General features: G+C 47.0%; 1 protein-coding gene across 1 annotated transcript in view; it reads left to right on the forward strand.

The window, feature by feature from the left end:
• Positions 1 to 23540, forward strand: part of MBOAT7 (membrane bound O-acyltransferase domain containing 7) — a 631660-nt gene that overhangs the window by 183096 nt on the left and 425024 nt on the right. The window contains 1 exon segment of the mRNA XM_040327599.1: positions 1889 to 2015. Coding sequence (XP_040183533.1) covers positions 1889 to 2015 — 127 coding nt within the window.

Consider the following 23540-nt stretch of genomic DNA (forward strand, 5'->3'; position numbering starts at 1 on the left):
AAAGCTCTATCTAGCACTGAAATCTGAAAATTGGCCTGTGCAGGAAGGGGGTGAAAGTGTCCGGTATTGAGGTGGTTAATGCATTGTATGTCAGCTTTCAATGAAGATGATTTTTGGAATATCATACTTTTTTTTTTATATAAGTTGGTGTGTTAGTTCATGGGGTACCATGAAAGTTTATTTGTTTTTGTACTCCATATTATTTGGTGATAGGACATGGTAACCCCTTCTTTATTTTTCACAATTTTTTTTTTGTCATTTACCCTCACATCCATATACACAGTTTATCAACAGAAAGTACTCCCATCCGTTATCAGGTTGCATAAGCAGAACTATCTTTTTCACAATAGGATGCCATTGTTAAAGCGTTTGTTATCCCAAGATTTCATATTCCTGGTGTGTCTGCTGTACTATATACTTGTATAAAGAAGTCTCCTGTTCTCTTTGTATTACTTCCTTTTAGCTACGGGTGTTCCTGCCAGTCCTTCTGCTTCTGCTTACCTATAAAAAATGTTACCACACTAAGCAGGAGAACACACCATGGTCGGGTCTCTAGCTATGCTGGGAACATGGGTTGCTCTCCTCCAATGATCAGACTTGTCCTGACACAGCCATACACTGGGAAGCTCAATGTGCTGCTCCCCCCCAGCTCTTATGCAACTGAGAATAGGGGGAATGTGATCACTAAAAAAAAAAAAGCAATTTCTAAATTTTTTTTATTTTTTTTATATACATACAAAAATGTTTTGGCTTGCATTTCTATTTTAAACTGCATGGGTTGTTTTACAAGGTGATTATTTACAATCACTTTAAGGCTGTTACACACAGGCTTAATTTCAGCTGGTATTGGCCTGTTCAACAGAAACCAACTGATATTTGGCCAGTGTGTACAGCAGGCTGTCCATCAGAAGCCGACCTAACTCCTGGCTTCAGTTGAACGGGCATGCTGGAAAATCAATAGCCGATTAGCATCCGATCAGTGCTTGCAAGCGCTAACCGGTGTGTACTGGGGGGGTCTAGTTAATATTCCAATCACACACCTTCCTGGAGAAACTGCTCATAGATACAAAACAGGTGCTGAAGCGATCACCAGCCAGGCACTGGAACAATCAACCACATGAACATATTCGCCAGCACACCACGAATCCTATATAACGTCCACAAGTTTTAATACAAAGAAAGCATCACTAGTGCAATGTTTCGAGGCCACGCAGGACCTCTTCGTCAGGCACCTCTTGCCTGACGAAGAGGTCCTGCGTGGCCTCGAAACGTTGCACTTCTTGTGATGCTTTCTTTGCATTAAAACTTTTGGACGATATATAAGATCTGTGGTGTGCTGGCGAATATGTTCATGTACTGGGAGGGTGGCGGCGGTGGGATGTCCTCAGGTCAGAGCACAATAGCTCAGCGGGGAGATCCCTGTACTAAGATTTCATAGTTAGTGCAGAGAGCTTTTAGTGAGCTCCTCAGTTTCCTTTAATTCTGCCCCTTGGGTTGAACATAAAAAAAACTACCTGTGTGTACAAGGCTTAATATAGTGGACATTGAATAGGATTAAATTGAAGCCATAACTTGTCTAAAATTTGCCAAAATCTGGAGTTTGCAGCCTTGAAAATAGTTCCTCCGCTCCATAATGGTGCATTTTAATGATTGTCAGAGTATGTTTGTAATAAACTTTGTAAAGAGTAGGTAAAGTGAGTTCATAATATATAGAACTGTTTTATCACTTATTTCTCCATTTATAGAATTTATCTCTACTCCACACTTAAAATATAAAAAATTTGCACAAACCCAAAATTGTAAACTGTTGCGTACACCCAAACAAATGCAGCTGCAGAATTACCCCACCCAAAATTTCACCATTTGTTCCTTCTTTATTTTCTTCTAGATCCTGCCACTTCAAGACCCTTGGCTGGACTTTCACATACCTTTTTTTTTTCCGCACAGTGACCTATTATAACCTTCCAGCCCCTACCTCATTCACGAATGCTGTGCAGTTGCTGTTAACATTGAAGGTAAGTAACTATCACTTATCATGAAATCCCATGTAGACATGTTGCCTTTATGCATTCCCTTCAGTTATGGTCCCATCCAGAACAATGTAAAAGCTCTGGGATAAAGCCTGTGAAAAAAAGAGAACTGTGTTTTAATATATAAACCTTTTAAGCCCCGGAAGGATTTACCTCCTTAATGATCAGGCCAGTTTTTTGCGATATGGCACTGCGTTACTTTACCTGCCTAGCATAGGAGTAGGACCTGGCTCCCTGTGGGTCCTTTGGTCTTGGAGATTTTCTTTTTTCAATTGTTTCTCTCTGCTTTGTTCCTGAGATCTACTATCAACTGCTGACTGGGTGACAGGCTGGATGTCTTGGATCCTTGTAGTCACCCCAGTTTCGGCCATTGAGCGTGTGCAGGCCTTTAGCTATGCGCTGAGTCGACCCCGACAGACCCCGTTTGCTCCAGGGGTGGCCGGTGAGCTACGCGCTCCGGGGCGCACATATGACTGTCTAACTACTCTCTCTGTCACAGTGTGCCGGGCCGACAGCTACCCCCGTACTGCTCGGGTGGTGGATCTGTCAGGGATGCTTCCAGCAAGCCATGCAGGACTAGTAAGTAGTGCCCTCCCCTGCCTCGGCAGGTTGGAACGGCTGGACGTTCCCTGGGAGGTCGATTTTTTATTTTTTTTCCCTATGCTCTCTGAGTTAGGCCTGCTGCATTTTCCGGTGGTCCGCCTGGGGGGCTTTCACTTTCACTAGAGGAGGTGGAAGAGCTCTTAGATGCCATCCACACCACTCTCGGTATCCAGGAGGAAAAGAAAGTGTTGTCACTACATGATCAAATGTACAGGGGCTTGGAAGAACAGAAAAATAGAGTTGTTCCAGTCCATGACGTGTTGGTCAATGCCATTAAAAAAAAAATGTCAAGATCCGGAAAGGAAACCTTTTTTCTCCAATGCACTGAAAAGAAGATTTCCTTTTGCGGGGAGGATAATTTAGCCTGGAATAAAACTCCCAAACTAGATGCAGCCTTTTCCCAGGTGTCCAGACATACAGATCTGGCCTTCGAGGATATGGGGGTGCTCTCTGACCCCATGGATAAAAGGATGGATTCCCTTTTAAAAAAATACTGGGACTCGTCACAGACGAACCTTAGTCTGGCTCACTCAAATTAAGGCGCACATTGAAGCAGGAACAGCGAAGGAGACTATCCTCACTTATTTTCCCACGCTACTTAAAGGTGTGGCCTATCTGGCAGACACCTCGGCAGAGTCGGTGCGGATGTCCGCAAGATCTTCAGCCCTGACCAACTCAGCAAGGAGAGCCTTGTGGCTTAAAACGTGGCAGGGGGACAGTGCGTCCAAAATTAAGCTCTGTGGTATACCTCACACAGGAGACTTATTGCGCTAAAAATAATAAATCTATGCAATAATTTAAATATAAAATTCTGAAGCCGATATCACAAATCGATGCGATACTCAAAAGGAGAATAGTTGCAGTCCTAATGCATCCACAGAAATAAAGTTCGTATAGAAGTGGCAATGTTGAAAAACAAGTATAGAAAAACACCTCGAACCAGTAAAAAATTGGAGGCTTACCAGATGGCAAGCAGTATGTGCTTGCGACTGCAAACCCCAGTCAAGGCCTTTAAAATAGTCCTCACAGGGGAAGATGGAAGAGGAAGAGGATTCTTGAAGTCTCCACCGGAAGCCAAATTAATGAGCCGTATCATAGGAAAAAATATTGCAATGGTGAAGTATGTTTGATCAGCACACATATAGGAAAAAAGTGACTTAAAGTACCACCATCACCAGCACCCTATAAATAGGAGGCTTACCAGAACGGATAAGAACAACAGCAAGTGGCTAAAACCCTAGCCTGGGCCTTTAATTCCTGGGCTGTAATGATAGTCCTACGTGTTCTCCGTGTTCAGTGGGTACATAGAGGAAGTGATAGAGCCCACATAGTGAAGTATGTTTAAACAATGCGTTTAATAATAAAAAGATTGCACTTACAGAGTAAATGAGAATAAAAACAGAGAGAAGCCGGCCGGCTCGGAACAAACGCCCGTCCACTCTATACAGCACGTCCTGCGTCAGCACGCTACCTTCCCGACGCGCGTTTCATCATAAAATGACGTCATCCGTGCCCCAGATGACGTCATTTTATGACGAAACGCGCGTCGGGAAGGTAGCGTGCTGACGCAGGACGTGCTGTATAGAGTGGACGGGCGTTTGTTCCGAGCCGGCCGGCTTCTCTCTGTTTTTATTCTCATTTACTCTGTAAGTGCAATCTTTTTATTATTAAACGCATTGTTTAAACATACTTCACTATGTGGGCTCTATCACTTCCTCTATGTACCCACTGAACACGGAGAACACGTAGGACTATCATTACAGCCCAGGAATTAAAGGCCCAGGCTAGGGTTTTAGCCACTTGCTGTTGTTCTTATCCGTTCTGGTAAGCCTCCTATTTATAGGGTGCTGGTGATGGTGGTACTTTAAGTCACTTTTTTCCTATATGTGTGCTGATCAAACATACTTCACCATTGCAATATTTTTTCCTATGATACGGCTCATTAATTTGGCTTCCGGTGGAGACTTCAAGAATCCTCTTCCTCTTCCATCTTCCCCTGTGAGGACTATTTTAAAGGCCTTGACTGGGGTTTGCAGTCGCAAGCACATACTGCTTGCCATCTGGTAAGCCTCCAATTTTTTACTGGTTCGAGGTGTTTTTCTATACTTGTTTTTCAACATTGCCACTTCTATACGAACTTTATTTCTGTGGATGCATTAGGACTGCAACTATTCTCCTTTTGAGTATCGCATCGATTTGTGATATCGGCTTCAGAATTTTATATTTAAATTATTGCATAGATTTATTATTTTTAGCGCAACAACCTTTTTTCCCTCTGTTCTATGCTGTTGTGTTTTGTATTAACACTCCGCTGTTGCAGCTTTATTAGCAATTCATTGTTAGTGTTTTTTAATATTTCCTAGCGCGGTATTTTCTTCCTTCGTTCCACAGGAGACTTATTGTTTGGGCCTGGCCTGGAAGCCGTCCTGGATAGGATGGCCGACAAAAAGAAAGACTTTCCCATTAAAAGGAAATATGAGCAACAGGCAAAAAAAAAGTTTCAATTTCACAGGAAATACAAAGCCCCCTAAACCAGGTCACCAGAAGAAAGTCTGGGGACAAAAGGGGAAAGGGCATGGGGCGGCAATTTTTTGCCCTCCTGAACAGCCCAAAAAGACCCAGTGACAGAGTAACGGTGGGAGGAAGGTTGGGGGCCTTCCTTCCACAGTGGGAGATGATCTCCTCCAATCAATTTGTTTTGGGGATCATCAGACGGGGTTACAGGTTGGAGTTTTCAAATCCCCCACCACTCAGGCTCTTGGTCACCAACCTACCAGTGTGTGTGAAAAAAGCCTCCGCTCTCCTTTCCTCTTTACAGGAGTTGGAAGAACAGGAGGCGATTGTCCAGGTTCCAACTCCAGAGACAGGCAGAGACTTTTACGCCCACATTTTTGTGGTCCGCAAGCCTTCGGGAAAATTCAGGCTCATCCTGAATCTAAAGCCTCTGAATGTCTCCGTCACAGGAGATTCAGAATGGACTCGATCTATTTGGTCAGAGCGCTCCTCCCTCCAAACTGCTTCATGGCATCGATCGATTTAAAAGATGCGTACCTACACATTCCCATAGCAGAGGACCATCAAAAGTTCCTAAGGCTAGCAGTAAGGACTGGGAAAAAGGTACTTCATTGGCAGTTCAGAGCGCTCCCCTTCGGGCTATCATCTTCCCCCCGCATCTTCACAAAGGTGATGGTAGAAGTCCTGGCATTCCTGCGACTCGGGGCTCTCAATAGTCGCATATATAGACGACCTTCTCCTGGTTGCACCTTCAGCGGAACAGGTGGTTCGGGACCTTCAGGTAGCAAGAGACATCCTGGAAAATTTAGAATGGCTCTTAAACCTGGAGAAGTCCAGTTTAGTCCCATCCCAGAGGGTCACACCTTCCTGGGCTATGTGGTGGACTCAACAAGCCAAAGGGTCTTTCTTCCCTCAGAGAAGGTCCTAAAGGTAGACAAGGCCATGTTGCGTTTGCAGGGCAGCCGTCAGGTTTTCGGTCAGGGAGGCCATGTCAGGTTTGGGATTACTGACATCCACACTTCCAGCAGTTCATTGGGCGGGACTGCACTTTCGTCCTCTTCAGCTATTCATTCTGAAGGTCTGGGACCACAGTCAGAGCTCTTTGGATGCCTTGATCTTCGTCCCAAATCAGGTCAAACAGTCCCTCTGGTGGTGGAAAAAGGGAGCAAATCTGTCCCTGGGTCTCGAGTGGATTCTGCCAGTAGCCAAGATGGTCACAACCGATGCCAGCGGATCAGGTTGGGGAGCGCACTTGGGTCCCAGATGGGTACAAGGTACCTGGAGGAAGGAAGAAGCTCGAAGGTACTCCAACTGGAGGGAGCTGAAAGCAGTAGAACTAGCACTCAGATCCTTTCAAGGGGAACTTCAGGGGCAACATGTGGGAGTCCGTTCGGACAATTCCCCTGCGGTAGCTTACATCAACAGGCAGGGGGGTACAAAAAGTTGCTCCCTGTGGCTTCTGGCAGAAGCCATCCTCCGATGGGCCGAACTCGACGTACTGTCTGTCGGCAACTCACTTGAAGGGAGATCAGAACCAGACAGCGGACTTCCTCAGCAGAACAACTCTGAGGGAAGTCGACTGGGTCTTAAACCAGGAGGTATTCAACATGGTTGTCCAGAGATGGGGGGTGCCATGCATAGACCTCTTTGCCTCAAAACAAAATACCAAGGCAGATGTTTTATTTTCCCTGAACAGATGGGACAGGGTGCTGGGAATAGATGCAGTGGCTCAGACACGGGCATTTTCAAAGTGCTATGCCTTTCCCCCTCTGGTGCTGATCCCTGCAGTGTTGAGGAAGTTTCAAGGGGAGAATACGATCCTCATTTTGATTGCCCCTTATTGGCCCAGGAGACCGTGGTTCTCCATTCTAAAAAAACTGGCAGTCGAACCTCCGTGGGTTCTTCGGGTCCAGAGCAACCTTCTCACTCAAAGTCCAATCTGCTGCCCTCACGTGGACAGGTGGAACCTGGCGGCTTGGCTTCTGAGGAGGCATTGTTTAGGGGCAGGGGCTTTTCTGATTGTCTGATCACGACTCTCCTAAATTGTAGGAAAGTGGAGACTCAAACCATCTATTGTAAAGTATGGAAACGGTTTAATAGCTGGTGCTCAGAAGGCTCCTTTGACGTACACAGTTCAGTGGCAGTGCTAGAATTCCTACAGTCGGGAGCAGACAAAGGTTTAGCGCTTGGCACATTGAAAGGACAGGTTTCAGCGTTGAGCGTTTTTCTAGAGAAACAGCTAGCGTTAGACCCTTGGATAGCAAGATTCTTTAAAGGTCTAAGTAGACAGACTCCAGTTAGAACCTCTTCTCTTCCAGTGTGGGACCTTTCTTTAGTTTTGCAGGCCCTTACAAAGGAACCTTTTGAGACGTTGGGGTCCTGTTCTTTGAAATGAATTACCCATAAAACTGCATTTTTGGTGGCAATTACCACGGCAAGGCGAGTAAGTGAACTCAAAGCCCTTTCTATTAGGGCTCCTTATTTTCAAATTTTTCCGGATGGGGTGATTTTTAAAACCGATCCGGCCTTCTTGCCAAAGGTGGCTTCAAAATTTCATAGAGGCCAAGAAATCATCTTACCTACTTTCTGTTTGAATCCTGTGAGGGAACAGGAACGTACATTTCATAATTTGGATGTTAGGAGGTGCATCCTTTAGTATTTAGAATGCACTAGACAATTTAGGAAGTCTGATTCCCTTTTTGTGTTATTTTCGGGGTCTAGGAAGGGATCCAGAGCCTCCAGACGGACTATAGCCAGCTGGCTTAAATCAGCTATTGTTCAGGCTTATGTGATAGGGGGGTCAGAGCCCCCAGATGGGATCAGGGCACATTCCACTAGAGCAGCTGCAGCTTCACAAGCGGAATGGGCTGGTGCTTCTCCGGAGCAAATTTGTAGGGCTGCAACGTGGTCCAGTTTCAACACGTTTGTCAAGCACTACAGATTGGACCTGCTGTCAGCCAAAGACCAGGCCTTTGGTCGTAAAGTTCTGCAAGCAGTAGTCCCACCCTAAGGTAATGATTTATATGGAGACCTCAGTAAAAAAGAAAAACATAACATAAAAGTACCATCATCCTAACATAATTTGAATAGAAATAAGGTTCATTTGGGACCCCAGAAACCCAAAGAGACCAAGGAAGGTGGGTGAGGGCTAGTGGACTATGTCAGTACTAGGTAAGTCCGTTATCAAAAGATTATAGTAAAGGTTCAATTTATTAAAACATAAACATAACATAAGGGAATTGAGGAATACACAGTATTTTAAAATGACAACAATAATAGTGTAAAACAGATGGATTATACGACCAGCCAACACATCATAGAGGTGGTATATAGGCCCTAATTTGCGGGCAGCGATGAGGCGGGGGGGTCATATAGATCAGGATCTCTACTAGTTTCGCTACTCGTGGTAGCTTTGTCAGGAGATATTGGTCTGTGAACACAAATTCACTCCTTGGGGGAGCCTAGGCCCAACGTGGAGACAAAAATCTCACACAAGGTGTAAGGTGGTGGTGGGAACGCCCCCAGCAAGGTGAGGATCTGTATTGACTGTGTACAATATTCAAAAAACTTAAGGGCCCTAGGACCTGATTGGTAATAGGCAGGAGCCAACAAGGGAGCTGCTAAAGACAAGGCTGGAAGGACCCAGTTGAGGGGTGCCAGCAATAAGGGTAAGGGTTTTGAGACCACTTGGGTAGGTATAACGAGCAGCGTGTCCCAGGGTCGAGTGTGTACAGCAGTCCGTTATCCTTGACTCTACCGATTGTGGACCCCTCGTTGTCCAGGTTAAACAAGGTAACCACGCTTCCGGTGGAGGGGGCTCCTGCCTTCAAAGACCCTACGGAGAAGAGGGCTGAGGCAATGACCCGCTCCCTGTTCACGGTGGTAGGGTCAGCAGTGCATCCGGCTGTGACCAGGGCCTTGGTGTCTCGGACGCTTACGGAGTGGGCAAAGATGCTGCACCACAAGTTAAAAGAGCAACAGGCTTCCCCAACCTGTGTGCAACTGGCCGACCAGTTGGTACAGGGCCTTAAGTTTGTGTGCGAGTCGGCTTTGGATATGATTCCGTTGCTGTCCAGGGCCTCGGACTCTGTGGTGGTATTGCGTCGCCTGATTTGGCTAAAATGTTGGTCTGCGAACCAGGCCTCTAATAAGGCCTTGCTTGATTTACCCTTTAAGGGTGAGAGGCTTTTTGGAGCCTCACTGGATGGCATCATCAAGGATGCCACGGGAGGTAAGAGTACTCTGCTCCCGCAATCCAGAAAGGGTAAGGAGCCACGTCACAAGCTTGGGCCCTCCTTCTCTGCTCATAATCTGCTTTGTCGTCCGCCCAGAGATGCAGGTAATAGCTCCCAGACCGATAAGGCACCTGCTGAGGAACAAAAGCGCCCCTGGTTTCACAAACCCAACAGGCCTGCAAACTAACCTGCGACCTCATGAAGGTCTGCCCCGACACTTGGGTGGGGGGTCGTCTTCGCACATTCACGGCTCGGTGGTCTTCACTGCTCTCCGACCGGTGGGTTTGCAAAGTAGTTTCCTCAGGGTTCAAGCTAGTTTCTCTCCCTCCAAACTGATTTTTTTCCCTCAAACATTCAGCTTCCTCCGACTCATCGGATGGCCCTGTTTGGGGCAGTACAGAATCTGCTGGAGCGCGGGTTGATTGTACCCGTGCCATTGCTGGAAAGGTTTCAGGGGTTTTATTCAAACCTGTTTGTAGTCCCAAAGAAGGAGGGGGTCTGACCGATCCTGGATCTTAAGGCCCTGAACTGCTTTGTGAAGGTTCAGAAGATCAGGATGTAATCGGTGTGCTCTGTAGTCGCGGAACTCCATCCGGGGGATTTTCTGGCATCCTTGGACATCAAGGACTCATACTTGCATGTCCCCATATTTGTCAGACATCAGAGGTTTCTGCGTTTTACGGTCGGGGACGACCACTACCAATTTGTGGCTCTCCCTTTTGGCCTGGCATCGGCACCAAGGGTTTTCACCAAGGTGCTCTCCCTGATTCTGGCTTTGCTGAGACAGAAAGGTATTACTATATTGCTATAGTGGTGAAGCTGCTGGCATCCCGTAGATGGGCATCACTGCGAGTCCTGGGCCTCACGGTAACCTCCTTTTGAGGCAGTACCATATGCTCAATTACACACTCCTGCCTTACAGAAGGAGATCCTGTCCAAATGGGACAAGTCTCCGTTGTTCCTGGATTGTCAGATCCGGGTGGGCCATCTAGTCAAGACTTCCCTGGTCTGGTGGCTGAGCTCCGGCCCTTCCGTCCGGAAAGTCATTCCTTCCCCTTCAGTAGATGGTGATCACGACGGGCGTCAACCTGACCGGTTGGGGGGGTGTTTGGGGTGTCCAGTCGGCACATGGTCGCTGGACGCAGGAAGAATCCTGCCTACCGATCAATGTGCTAGAACTTCGGGCAATCAAGCATTGCCTCTCCACGTGGTCTGAGACTTCAGGGGCGTCCAGTCAGGATCCAGTCGGACAAGCCACGGCGGTGGCATATGTCAACCATTAAGAAGCTTGGCTGCAGCCTCAGGGGTCGCTCACATTCTGCGATGGGCAGAACGGAGCTGGCGCTGTTGGCCGTATACATTCCGGTCGTAGAAAACTGGCAAGCGCGACTACCTAAGCCGCCAGATGCTGGACCAAGGAGAGTGGTCGCTACACCTGAATGATTTTTCAACTCAAAAGGTGGGGCACGCCAGACGTGGACCTCCTGGCTTTGCGAATCAATCGGAAAGGGGTTGAGGTTTGTGGCCAGGTCCTAAGACCCCTGGGCAGATGCGACAGACGCGTTGGTGGCTCCGTGGGGACAGTATCGGTTTTTTTAATGCCTTTCCCCCGCTAAAGCTTCTCCCTCGTCTACTTTCCAGGGTGCAGACCGAGGGGATCCGATGATCCTAATTGCTCCAGTTTGGCCTTGGCTTCCCTGGTACGCCGACCTAGTGCATCTGGTGGTGGATGTTCCTTGGCACCTCCGACACGAGAAGACCTTCTGTCACAGGGCCCCATACTTCATCCTGCTTTACAGTCGCTGGCTTTAACGGCATGGTTATTGAAAGCCAGGTGTTGATCGACAGAGGCCTGTCGGATTCGGTTATTTCTACCATGCTAAGGGCACGGAAGTTATCCTCTAGGAAGATTTATCATCGTCCTTGGAAGGTCTACATCTCTGTGTGAGGAGCCGAAGATGCGTCCACGTGCATACTCGGTTTCCAGGATCCTGCTGTTTTTACAGCATGGAGTGGACCAAAAGCTTGCTTTAAAGTGGATGTAAACCCCCCAAAAAAAAATTTTTGCTGTCACAATGAAGAGTATAAGATTTCCTATCATCTGTGCCCAGTCTTGCCACACAGAGTTAATCCAGCTCTGAGCACTCTTTTATTGTGAAATAAAACAGACTTCCAGATAAAAACCTGTCTAATTAAAAAGTCCATACCGCCCCCTTGCTTCGAGTGACAGGTTATTTTCATATCTCTCCTGGATGTTATCATAATATGAGGTGATCCACAGTTCATAGACAAGAGACCAGGATGTGTTATGTGGGGAAAGAGAGAAATCCACCCCTCCCCCCCACATAACACATTCTGGTCACTTGTCTATGAACTGTGGATCACCTCATATTATGATAACATCCAGGAGAGATATGTAAATAACCTGTCACTCGAAGCAAGGGGGCGGTAAGGACTTTTTAATTTGACAGGTTTTTATCTGCAAGTCTGTTTTATTTCACTGAACAATAAGAGGATTGCTCAGAGCTGGATTAACTCTGTGTGGCAAGACTGGGCACAGATGATAGGAAATCTTATACTCTACATTATGACAGAAAAAAAATGTTTTTGGGGGGTTTACATCCGCTTTAAGTACTATTAGCCTTTGTTTCTTCCTAAGGTCGTTTTCGGCTTTTCATCTCAATGAGGACATTGTACTTCCGTCCTCGACCGTCTCATCCAAAAGAGGCTGCGTTGAATTCCTTGGACGTTGTCCAAGCTCTGCAGGTGTACCTGTCTGCTACTGCTCTGTTCCGGAGGTCGGATTCACTGTTTGTTTCGGTGGCTGGTCCTAAGAAGGGCCTGGCGGTCTCGTCGACCACCATCTCTAGGTGGATCAGACAGGTCGTGATTCAGGCTTATGCCCTACAACAGCGGGTGCCTCCTTTTCCTGTCACGGCGCATTCAACCCAGGCGATGGGTGCCTCTTGGTCTTTCCGACATCAGGTGTCTGTTTCCCAGTTGTGTCAGGCGGCGACCTGGTCGTCCGTTCACACCTTCACAACATTCTACAAGGTTGCTGTGAGTGCATCTTCGGATGCTTGCTTCGGCCACAAGGTTTTGCAGGCGGCTTTTTAAGGTTGCAACTCCTCCTTTGAAGAGCTCTGGTTATGTTTGGGGTGAAGTTTGTTTTGTTGCTGTTCCCACCCCTCGTTTTTTTAAAACTGCTTGGGGACGTCCCTGCTGTCAAGAATATGTCAATGAACACAAGAGAAAATAAGATTTTTGTACTCACTGTAAAATCCTTTTCTCTGTAGTTCATGGACCGACACAGCACCCACCCCTCCTTTTTTTATGTTTGTACTGCTTTTTGATGAACTGACCTGCTGCATGCAGGGAGAGGGGTTGTACCCAGAGGGACTGCCTCCTGGGCAGTACTGTACAGTTTAAAGTTGTATTAACACATTAACATGTTTCTGCCTAGTCCTCTCCTGATAGAAGGCTAATACCCTACTGTCAAGAATATGCTGCTGTGTCCATCCATGAACTAGGTTTTTACGGTGAGTACAAAAATCTTATATATTTTTTTTTGGTATTTGATCACCTGCGGTTTTTATTTTTATTGCTATAAACAAAATAGTGCGACCATTTCCAAGAAGGCTCTGGTGGATTTACTCTTCCAGGGAGAGAGGCTATTTGGAGCTTCGTATATAAATCCCCAGTAATGGGGTGTGGCATGGGATTTTATGGATGCATGTTGGGTTGTTGTGATAAATATTTAGATAATGAAGTATGTCATCAAATTGAAAACCACAGAAATAATTTAGAAATCGTAGTTATATAAAAATATAAATGTTTAATAATAAATACAATGTGTTCATACAAAGGCACATGAGATAAAAAAGATCACAAGAAAGGAGAATTACAACACCGTGTAGCAACTTTCATATGTGTCCTATGCTAGTAGTCCTACATGTTTCGCCCTACAGGGGGCTTCTTCAGGGACGCACGGACATAGAAATTAATTTAAAATAGATAAAGACTTCATAAGTAAACATAGAAAGATGCGTCATCGCGCAAATATCCATATACGTTTCTTAAAGGTTTATTACATACAGCAAAGAAGAAAAAAACAAGAAAGAAAAAATATATATAAAAATATGTACATTGATATTGTAAAATAAATTAAATTAAATAATCACAAGTCTCATTATTGTCATACTCTTCGCATAAACATGAAGCAGGTAAATACCTCCAAAGTGATCATAAATCCTCCTAGTCAGTGAAGTATATACGTCCCAAGCACAACAGAATGGACTGTTGTGTGAGTGTGCAACAAGCAGTGCATCACATTTGACCCAAGTAGGCCGCGTCCAACCAATGAACCTAGTGTGAGAGATATATAAAAGAGTGGTCTAAGCAGTCTGTCATATGAAGTGGGAAAGAGCCCTCAATGGCTGGCATATGCTCATATTGGTTACATATAGAAAAATTTAATAATAAATGAAAAAATTGATTAGGTACTTAGATGGGCACTCAGTGGGACCACAGATCCCTCCATTGCCCAGCTTTGTTGATAACAAGCAATTATTGTTGTTATCCAACCATCGTTTCAGTCGTCAGACAAGGAAGAAAAAGAAAAGGGAGATTTGTTTGCATGACTTTTGTAATTGATCAAATTGCTTTGATTTACATAAGAAGTCTCCTGAAGGAGAGTGTATAAAAAAAAGGGTTAGTTAGATACCTCTAAATAGGTTGTTGTCCCAGAGGGAAGGGGGAAGAAGTAAATTACTCCACTGGTTCCTCAGAAAAATGTGGATCTAAAGTGAGAAACTATGGCGATATATAAGTCCAGCGGTATTGCAATGTCACTGTACCTTTAACTGAGGTACAGGACTTGGACAGATACCACAGAGTAATTAACAATAAAATGGTGGCGATTACCTTTCCTGAGGCTGTAAGCGGCGTGGTGTCTCCCAGTGGGGCCCGTACAGCTGAATGTGCTGACGAGCCCTTATATATCTTCCTCACATGTGCGATGTAGAGGCAGTGGTGTGTGACGCATAATGCGTCATAACACGTCTGTGGGCGCAGCTCTAATGACGTGGGAGGTGCGCGACTCCCCGCTGAAGAGTCCCGCTATACGCACACCGAATATGTGACGTGAATGAGTGTCACAGAAGGCGGGATGTGAGCAACAGAATACTGCCCACAAGCGCGGATAGGTAGAGATGGTTGGACACTGGGATTGTCAAAGAGTAGGACAAGCACAGCATCCATACCTCCGCTAGGATTCAGCACTATAAAGTTCAGTGCTGGTGGTTGCCCCTTGGCGCCCACTTACCAGGTTAGCAATGGTTGGATACGGACACGCGGGCCACGATGGTATATTGTTAAACATATAAAATCATCATGCACCCATCTACTGTTAGATAGTGCTGGGGGTGGAGTATGAAATAAAATAGAATATAACATAGTGTGGGGAGGGTATGCGAACATATAGGGGCCATACTTCCGCCTCAAATCTGCGAAGATAAAGATATACAATTTAAATACATGGGGCAATTTAATGCCAGAACAAGACAAACCCTTAATTGTCTAAATTAAATATACATATATTAAACACCAATCTTTGGTGGTATATAAAATGATATATAGACAAAGGTTAATGTAATACATACATGTATCTTGGGTCGATATTGAATGACATATTATAATGGGTCTGTCTGGGAACCGCATAATGTCCTCTGATCGCTAGTGTAGCGAGTCGGGAACACAGTCGTGCCCAAAGGGACCCATGCAGGGTATACCTGGTGTGGGATTAATGAATGGTGTGGGATTAATGAAACCATACAGGGAAAAGTAGGAGGGATGTATAAAGGAAGGAAATAAAATAAATTAAATTAAAAGGGCTCAAATAGCATAATTAGATGTTAGTGGAGCTATTGTTTTAGGCCTGGATATTTGGTAGCCTTTAAGGTGTATATCCATTTTGCCTCAACTTGGAGGAGGCGTTTGTCAACTTCTCCTCCTCTCTCATTGAGGGGAATATGTTCAAGGGCAAAAAAAGCCCATCATTTTCAAATTATGACCATGGAAAAGGCCCATTTGCAGACTGATCAGTGTTTATAGTAATTTCTTAAAGACCGCTGACACATGGTCACGTATCCGGCAGAAGAAGTTTCTTTTGGTCTTCCCGATATAGAAAGCTCCACAGCTGCATTTCATAATATAGATCACACCAATTGTCTGGCAGGTAGCTCGGAACTTGGGTATCCAAACATCCCCATTTGGTAAATTAATACTTGGGCCTTTAATGATGAATCTGCAGAAGTTACATTTTGCACAAGGAAAAGTCCCTGTTTTTGTTGGTCTAGAGGTGGTCGGGGTTGCATAGTGGCTTGATATCGCGCTGTCGCGTATAGATCGGGATCTCTTAAAGGTAATTTCAGGATGTGTTAATAAATTTGCTAATCTTCTCATCTGACGTTCGCAAGTACCAAAATTTATTGTAAATTTTTCTAACTGAGGCATGTTGGCGGTTGTATCGGGTGATTATCCGAGTTGTGTTTGAATTTGTTTTTACTTTGGACGAATAGTTTAGGGCATTCCTGTCCTGTGCGTTCACTTTGTTGTATGCCTTACGTAGGCAGCTTTTAGTGTAGCATTTAGCTCTAAGGCGACCATTAAGCTGTTTGGATTCTTGTTTGAAATCCTGCTCCTGCGAGCAGTTTCGTTTAAGTCTCAGATACTGGCCGAAGGGAATGCTGGTCACTAGTGACTTAGGGTGTGAGCTGTTACCAGCTGTTGGCTTTCTATATAATGTGGAGCAGAGGTTATCCATTGTATCTACATAAAGTTCCACATCTAAGAAAGTAATCCGCTCTTGGCTGGAGTTATGTGTAAACTTCAGGTTGTAGGTGTTGTTTTGTAAATTACTCAAGAATGTAGTAAGGTCTTTTGATCCTGCCCAAATCATAAAGACATCATCGATGTATCGATGCCATGTCAATACATCCTCGAAAGTCTGATCATTTCCCTCTCCTCCAAAGAGGTCACGCTCCCACCCCCCCCAGGTACAGGTTAGCATAGGAGGGGGCACAGCCCGCCCCCATGGCCACACCCTGCACCTGGAGGTAGTGGGAGTGCTTAAAGAGAAAGATGTTATTGGTTAAGATGAATTCCAACAACTCAACTATAAAATTATTGTATTTGCGCGAGTCCTTATCCCACTCGCTCAAGAAGCCTCTAATAACTTGTATCCCCTGTAGATGAGGGATAGAGTTATATAGAGCTTCCAGCCATGCACTTTTGGGTATTGACAGACCGTCGGTAATTTTAAGCAATTCAATAGTATCTTTTACATGTGAAAAGAGGCCTCATACGTGAGGGTAAAGGTGTTCGCCTATGATTCTGCTGACGTTTTCTGTAAGTGAACCACACCCCGACACTATGGGTCATCCCGGGGGTGGAATAACCTCTTTATGCACTTTGGGTAGTGCGTAGAAGGTGGGGGTTGTAGGGTTTTCTATATTAAGAAACTGCAGAATGTTATCTGTGGTACCTGTTCTGTGTGCTCGATTTAAGATCTTGCGATATTTCCTAATGCTCTGAGCAAAAATTTGGAGCCTCGCTGGATGGCATTATTAAGAATGCCACTGGGTGTAAGAGCACATTACTCCCACAATCCAGAAAAGGTAAGGAGCCACGCTGTAGGCCAGGGCCCTCCTTTTCTGCTCAGAAGCGGTATTTTCTTCAGTCTGGGCCCACAGGTAAGGATGAGCCGAACACCCCCCTGTTCGGTTCGCATCAGAACTTGCGAACACACCAAATGTTCGTGTGAACTTTAGAACCCCGTTAAAGTCTATGGGACTCGAACATTTGAAATCTAAAGTGTTAATTTTAAAGGCTAATATGCAAGTTATTGTCCTAAAAAGTGTTTGGGGACCTGGGTCCTGTCCCAGGAAACATGTATCAATGCAAACAAAGTTTTAAAAACGGCCGTTTTTTCAGGAGCAGTGAATTTAATAATGCTAAAAGTGAAACAATAAAAGTGTAATATTACTTTAAATTTCGTACCTGGGGGGGGGTGTAAAGTTGGCATGTGAAAAATCGCATGTTTCCCGTACATAGAACTGTCCCTGCACAAAGTGTCATTTCTGAAAGAAAAAAAGGCATTTAAAACCGGCTTTGCGGCTCTAATGAATTGTCGGCTCTGGCAATTACAGAGATTCATTCATAAAAAATAAAAAAGCTGGGGGTCCCCCCAAATTCCATTAACAGGCCCTTCAGGTCTGATATGGATATTAAGGGGAACCCTGCCGTCAATTTAAAAAAAAATGATGTGGGGTTCCCCCCAAATATCCATACCAGACCCTTATCCGAGCACGTTAACCTGGCCGGCCGCAGAAAAGCGAGGGGACAGAGTGCGGCCCCCCCTCTCCTGAACCGCACCAGGCCACATTCCCTCAACATGGAGAGGATGTCCCCACGTTGATGGGGACAAGGGCCTCATCCCCACAACCCTTGCCCGGTGGTTGTGGGGGTCTGCGGGCGGGGGGCTTATCAGAATCTGGAAGACCCCTTTAACAAAGGGGACCCCCAGATCCTTGCCACCCCTATGTGAATTGGTAATGGGGTACACTGTACCTCTACCATTTCACGAAGGAAGTGTAAATGGTTAAAAAAATAACACACAGACACCGTAGAAAAAAATCCTTTATTAAAAAAAAAAAAAATAATCCAGCGATGTGAATCCACTCTCGGCCCGGCCCCCGCTCCAACGTTGTCTTCTATCCAGCGACGGATGATCTCTCCAGCGACGGGTGGACACAGCCCAGCGGAATGACGCGCTGGAGCTGTGACATTTCTTATATACCGGGCTTTCCCAGTGACGTACGAGGGTGTGTCGGAGGGGGCGGGGTCACGTGACGGGTGGCCGCTTCCCCTATATAAGAAATGTCACAGCTCCAGCGAGTCATTCCGCTGGGCTGTGTCCAGCGGAGAGAGGAGCTCGCCTGCTACGCTCTGGACGGATGGATCTTCTCATCGCTGGACCGGACCGCTGATCACCCGTCGCTGGAGAGATCATCTGTCGCTGGATAAAAGACAACGTTGGAGCGGGGGGGGCCGGGCCGAGAGTGGATTCACATCGCTGGATTTTTTTTTTTATTAATAAAGGATTTTTTTCTACGGTGTCTGTGTGTTTTTTTTTTTAACTATTTACACTTCCTTCGTGAAATGGTAGAGGTACAGTGTACCCCATTACCAATTCACAAAGGGGGGGCAGGATCTGGGGGTCCCCTTTGTTAAAGGGGTCTTCCAGATTCTGATAAGCCCCCCAACCGCAGACCCCCATAACCACTGGGCAAGGGTTGTGGGGATGAGGCCCTTGTCCCCATCAACATGGGGACATCCTCCCCATGTTGAGGGCATGTGGCCTGGTGCGGTTCAGGAGAGGGGGGCTGCACTCTGTCCCCCCCCCTCTTTTCTGCGGCCGGCCAGGTTAACGTGCTCGGATAAGGGTCTGGTGTGGATTTTTGGGGGAACTCCACGCCATTTTTTTTTTACATTTGGGGTGGAGTTACCCTTAAAATCCACACCAGACCTGAAGGGTCTGGTATGGATATTTGGGGGGAACCCCACGTCATTTTTTTTTAAATTGACGGCGGGGTTCCCCTTAATATCCATATCAGACCTGAAGGGCCTGTTAATGGAATTTGGGGGGACCCCCAGCTTTTTTATTTTTATTTTTTATGAATGAATCATCTCTAATTGCCAGAGCCGACAATTCATTAGAGCCGCAAAGCCGGGTTTAAATGCCTTTTTTTCTTTCAGAAATTACACTTTGGGACAGTTCTATGTACGGGAAACATGCGCTTTTTCACATGCTGACTTTACACCCCCCCCCCAGGTATGAAATTTAAAGTAATATTACACTTTTATTGTTTCACTTTTAGCATTATTAAATTCACTGCTCCTGAAAAAACGGCCATTTTAAAAAAATTTTTTGCATTGATACATGTTTCCTGGGACAGGACCCAGGTCCCCAAACACTTTTTAGGACAATAAATTGCATATTAGCCTTTAAAATTAACACTTTAGATTTCTCGCATAGACTTTAACAGGGTGTTCCGCGGCTTTTCGAATTTGCCACGAACACCCCTAATTGTTCGTTGTTCGCCGAACAGGCAATGTTCGAGTCGAACATGAGTTCGACTCGAACTCGAAGCTCATCCCTACCCACAGGTAAGCATTTCCAGGCTGACAAGGAGCCAGCTGAGGGACAAAAGCGTCCCTGGATTCGCAAGCAAAACAAGCCTGCAAACAAATCTGCAACAGCATGAAGTTTTGCCCCCGCACGACTCTTGGGTGGGGGGGTCGCCTTCGCGAGTTTGTAGCTCGATGGACCTCCCTGCTTTTTCCGACCAGTGGGTTTGCAAAAGTGGTTTCATCAGGGTACAAGATAGAGTTTCTTTCTTGTCCACCAAACAAGTTCTTTCCCTCAAACCTTCTGGCTCACCGGAATGCCCTATTGGGGGCAGTGCAGGACCTGCTGACGCACGGGGTGATAGTACCTGTGCCGCTGCCGAAAAGGTTTCAGGGATTCTACTCCAATCTGTTTGTAGTCCCGAAAAAGGACGGGATCAGTCCAATCCTGGATCTCAAGGCCCTCAACGTCTTTGTGAGGGTACGAAAATTCAGGATGGAATCCTCTGTGGTCGCTGCACTTCATCCGGGGATTTTCTGGCATTTTTGGACATCAAGGACACATACTTGTATGTCCCCATATATTCCGTGAATCCAAGGTTTTTGCGCTTTGTGGTCGGGGACAACCGTTACCAGTTTGTGGCTTTCCCGTTTGGCCTGGCATCAGCACCAAGGGTTTTCACCAAGGTGCTCGCTACGATTCTGGCCTTGTTGAGACAGCGAGGAATCGCTATCGTGGGCTACTTGGACGACCTCCTGCTCAGAGCCGCTTCGGGCTCAGAATTAGAGGAGGATGTGGCGATCACCAGTCAGACTCTTCAAGAGTTTGGTTGGGTATTTAGCCTACAGAAGTTGGTGTTGGTGCCTGGGCTTAATTCTGCACTCCTCAGAGGCGAGAGTTTACCTCCCTTGGAGAAGTTGCAAACTCTTCGGTCTGCGGTGTATCTGTTGGCATCCCGCAGGTGGTCGACACTGCGCTTCTGCATGTGAGTTCTGGGTCTCATGGTGGCCACCTTCGAGGCGGTACTGTATGCTCAATTCAACACTCGTGTCTTGCAGGAGGAAATCCTCTCCAAATGGGACAAGTCTCCGTTGTCCCTGGATTGTCAAATCTGGGTGAGTCAACTAGTCAGGGCTTCCCTGGTATGGTGGCTGAGATCTCCGGCCCTTCAGCCAGAGAAGTTGTTCCTTCCTCCTCACTGGACGGTGATCACGACAGATGCCAGCCTGACTGGCTGGGGGGGGGGGGGTGTTTAGGGTGTTCAGTCAACACAGGTTTGATGGACGCAGGAGGAATCCTGTCTGCCGATCAATGTGTTGGAACTTCGGGCGATCAGACTGTGCCTCTCCATATGGTCTTTGAGGCTTCAGGGACATCCAGTCAGAATCCAAACGGACAACGCCACGGCGGTGGCGTATGTCAACCATCAAGGAGGAACAAGAAGCTCGGCTGCAGCATTGGAAGTCGCTCACATCCTTCGGTGGGCAAAGCGGAGCTTGTCGGCCGTATACATTCCGGGCATAGAAAACTGGCAAGCAGACTACCTAAGTCGCCAGATGTTGGACCAAGGAGAATGGTCGCTACACCCAAATGTGTTTTAGCTACTTTGCTGGAGATGGGGCACGCCAGAGGTGGATCTCCTGGCTTCTCGACTTAATCGGAATGTATTGAGGTTTGTGGCCAGGTCCAAAGATCCCTGGGCGGATGCAAAGGACGCTCAGTGGGGACAGTACCAGCTGATATATGCTTTTCCCCCGCTGAAGCTTCTTCTTCCAGAGTGGAGACAGAGGGGATCCCGGTGATTTTAATTGCTCCAGATTGGCCTCGGTACCCTTGGTACACTGACCTTGTATGCCCGGTGGCGGATGTCCCTTGGTGACTGCCAATGCGGGAGGACCTTCTGTCGCAAGGTCCTATTCTTCAGCCTGCTTTACAGTCGCTGGCTTTAACGGCATGGCTGTTGAACGTCAGGTACTAAGGGACCGGGGTCTGTCTGACTCTGTAATTTCCACCATGCAGAGGGCAGGGAAGTCATCTTCTCTGAAGATTTATAATCGCACGTGGAAGGCCTACATCTCCATTTGCGAGGAGATGGAGTGGCGCCCACAGGCTTATTCGGTTTCCAGGATCCTGCTGTTTTTACAGCGTGGGGTGGATCAAAAGCTTGCCCTAAGCAGTGGCGTCACTAGAGTTTGTTGTCACCTGGTGCGGTAAAACATGGTGTCACCCCACCCCTCCCCTCCCCCCATCATCTAAAGAACTATGTGCAGAGTGCCCCTCGCCCCCATATACCCCCTCCTAGCACAATTCCTCTTTCTCCTTCCCTCATCCCCCCTCTCATCACAACCCCCCCAATATTCCCCCTCTTAACAAAAATCTTCACCCCCCATATGCCCCCTTCCAGTACAAATACCCCCTCTCAGCACATTACTTCCCCTCCATTTCCCCCTACCAGCACAAGTTGTCACCCTCATAATCCCCATTCTCAGCAAAAAATGCCCCCCATATCCCTCTTCCCAGTATAAATCCCCCCAAACCCCTCCTTCTTATACAAATTATTTTACCCCCCAAATCCCCCCTCTCAGCACTAACCACCCCCCATCTCCCCCTCCCTGCACAGATCCCCCTCTTAGCACAAATCATCCCCCCATCTCCTTGCACAAATCATCCCCCCCATCTCCCCCCTCCCTGAACAGATCCCCCTCTCAGCACAAATCATCCCCCATCTCCCTGCACAGATCCCCCCTCAGCACAAATCATCCCCCCACCTCCCCCTCCCTGCACAGATCCCCTCAGCACAAATCATCCCCCATCTCCCTCTCCCAGAACAAATCATCCCCCCCATCTCCCTACACAGATCCTCCCTCAGCATAAATCATCCCCCCATCTTGTTGCACAGATCCCCCTTCAGCACACATCATCTCCCCCTCCCTGCACAGATCCTCCCTCTCAGCACAAATCATCCCCACATCTCCCCCTTTCAGTATTAAACCCCTCTTCTTGCCCAAATTCTCTTATTCCCCCAACCAAGCCAACCTCAGCACAAGACTTACCGGTTATCAGTTACCGGTTCCTCAGTGATTGATGGCTGACACTTTAGCAGCTCCTATCTGTCCCAGCAGGGTGCATGTTAGTAGTGTCAGAGCGCCGGGAGATCTCTTTCCCAGGCTCCTCCTTCTGTCCCATCGATGAGAAGAAACGCCAAAGCAGAGGAGGAACCTGGGAAGGAGATCTCCCGGCGCTCTGACACTGCTAACATGCAGCCGGCTGGGACAGATAGGAGCTGCTAAAGTGTTGGCCATCACTGTGCTGGAGACCCGGGGACACCCCACAGGAGATGTCTGCAAATGCCGACACACACTGTAGTAGCCCACTGACACTCCCCTCACTATCACACTGCGGCCGAGACTGGAGCCCCGCTCTTGCCCCCGCATAGTCCCGACCCCTGGTGTCACCCCTCTGGTGGGTGTCACCCGGTGCGGCATGCACCCCCTCACCCCTATAGCAACGCTGCTGGCCCTAAGCACCATAAAGGGGCAGATTTCAGCCTTGGCTGTTTTCTTTCAATGACCCTTGCGTCTCATCCACTGGTGAGCACGTTTGTGCAAGAGGTTCGACATGCGGTCCCTCCGGTTTGTCCACCATTACCCCATGGCATTTGAATCTGGTGCTCTCAGCACTTCAGAAACCTCCTTTTGAGAACATCAGAGAGATTCCCCTTTTGACACTCTCACAAGGTGGCCTTTCTGGTGGCTATTACATCAGTCAGGAGGGTTTCTGAATTGGCGGCCTTGTCTTGCAAGTCCCCCTACTTGATCATCCACAAGGATAAATCGGTGTTACGCCCACAGCCTTCCTTTCTTCTGAAGGTTGTTTCAGCCTTTCATCTTAATGAGGACATAGTGCTTCCATCCCTGTGTCCTAGGCCGTCACATCCCAAAGAGTTTGCTCTACATTCCTTGGATGTGG

Source organism: Rana temporaria, chromosome 10 (assembly GCF_905171775.1).
Source record: "Rana temporaria chromosome 10, aRanTem1.1, whole genome shotgun sequence".
Lineage (NCBI taxonomy): Eukaryota > Metazoa > Chordata > Amphibia > Anura > Ranidae > Rana > Rana temporaria.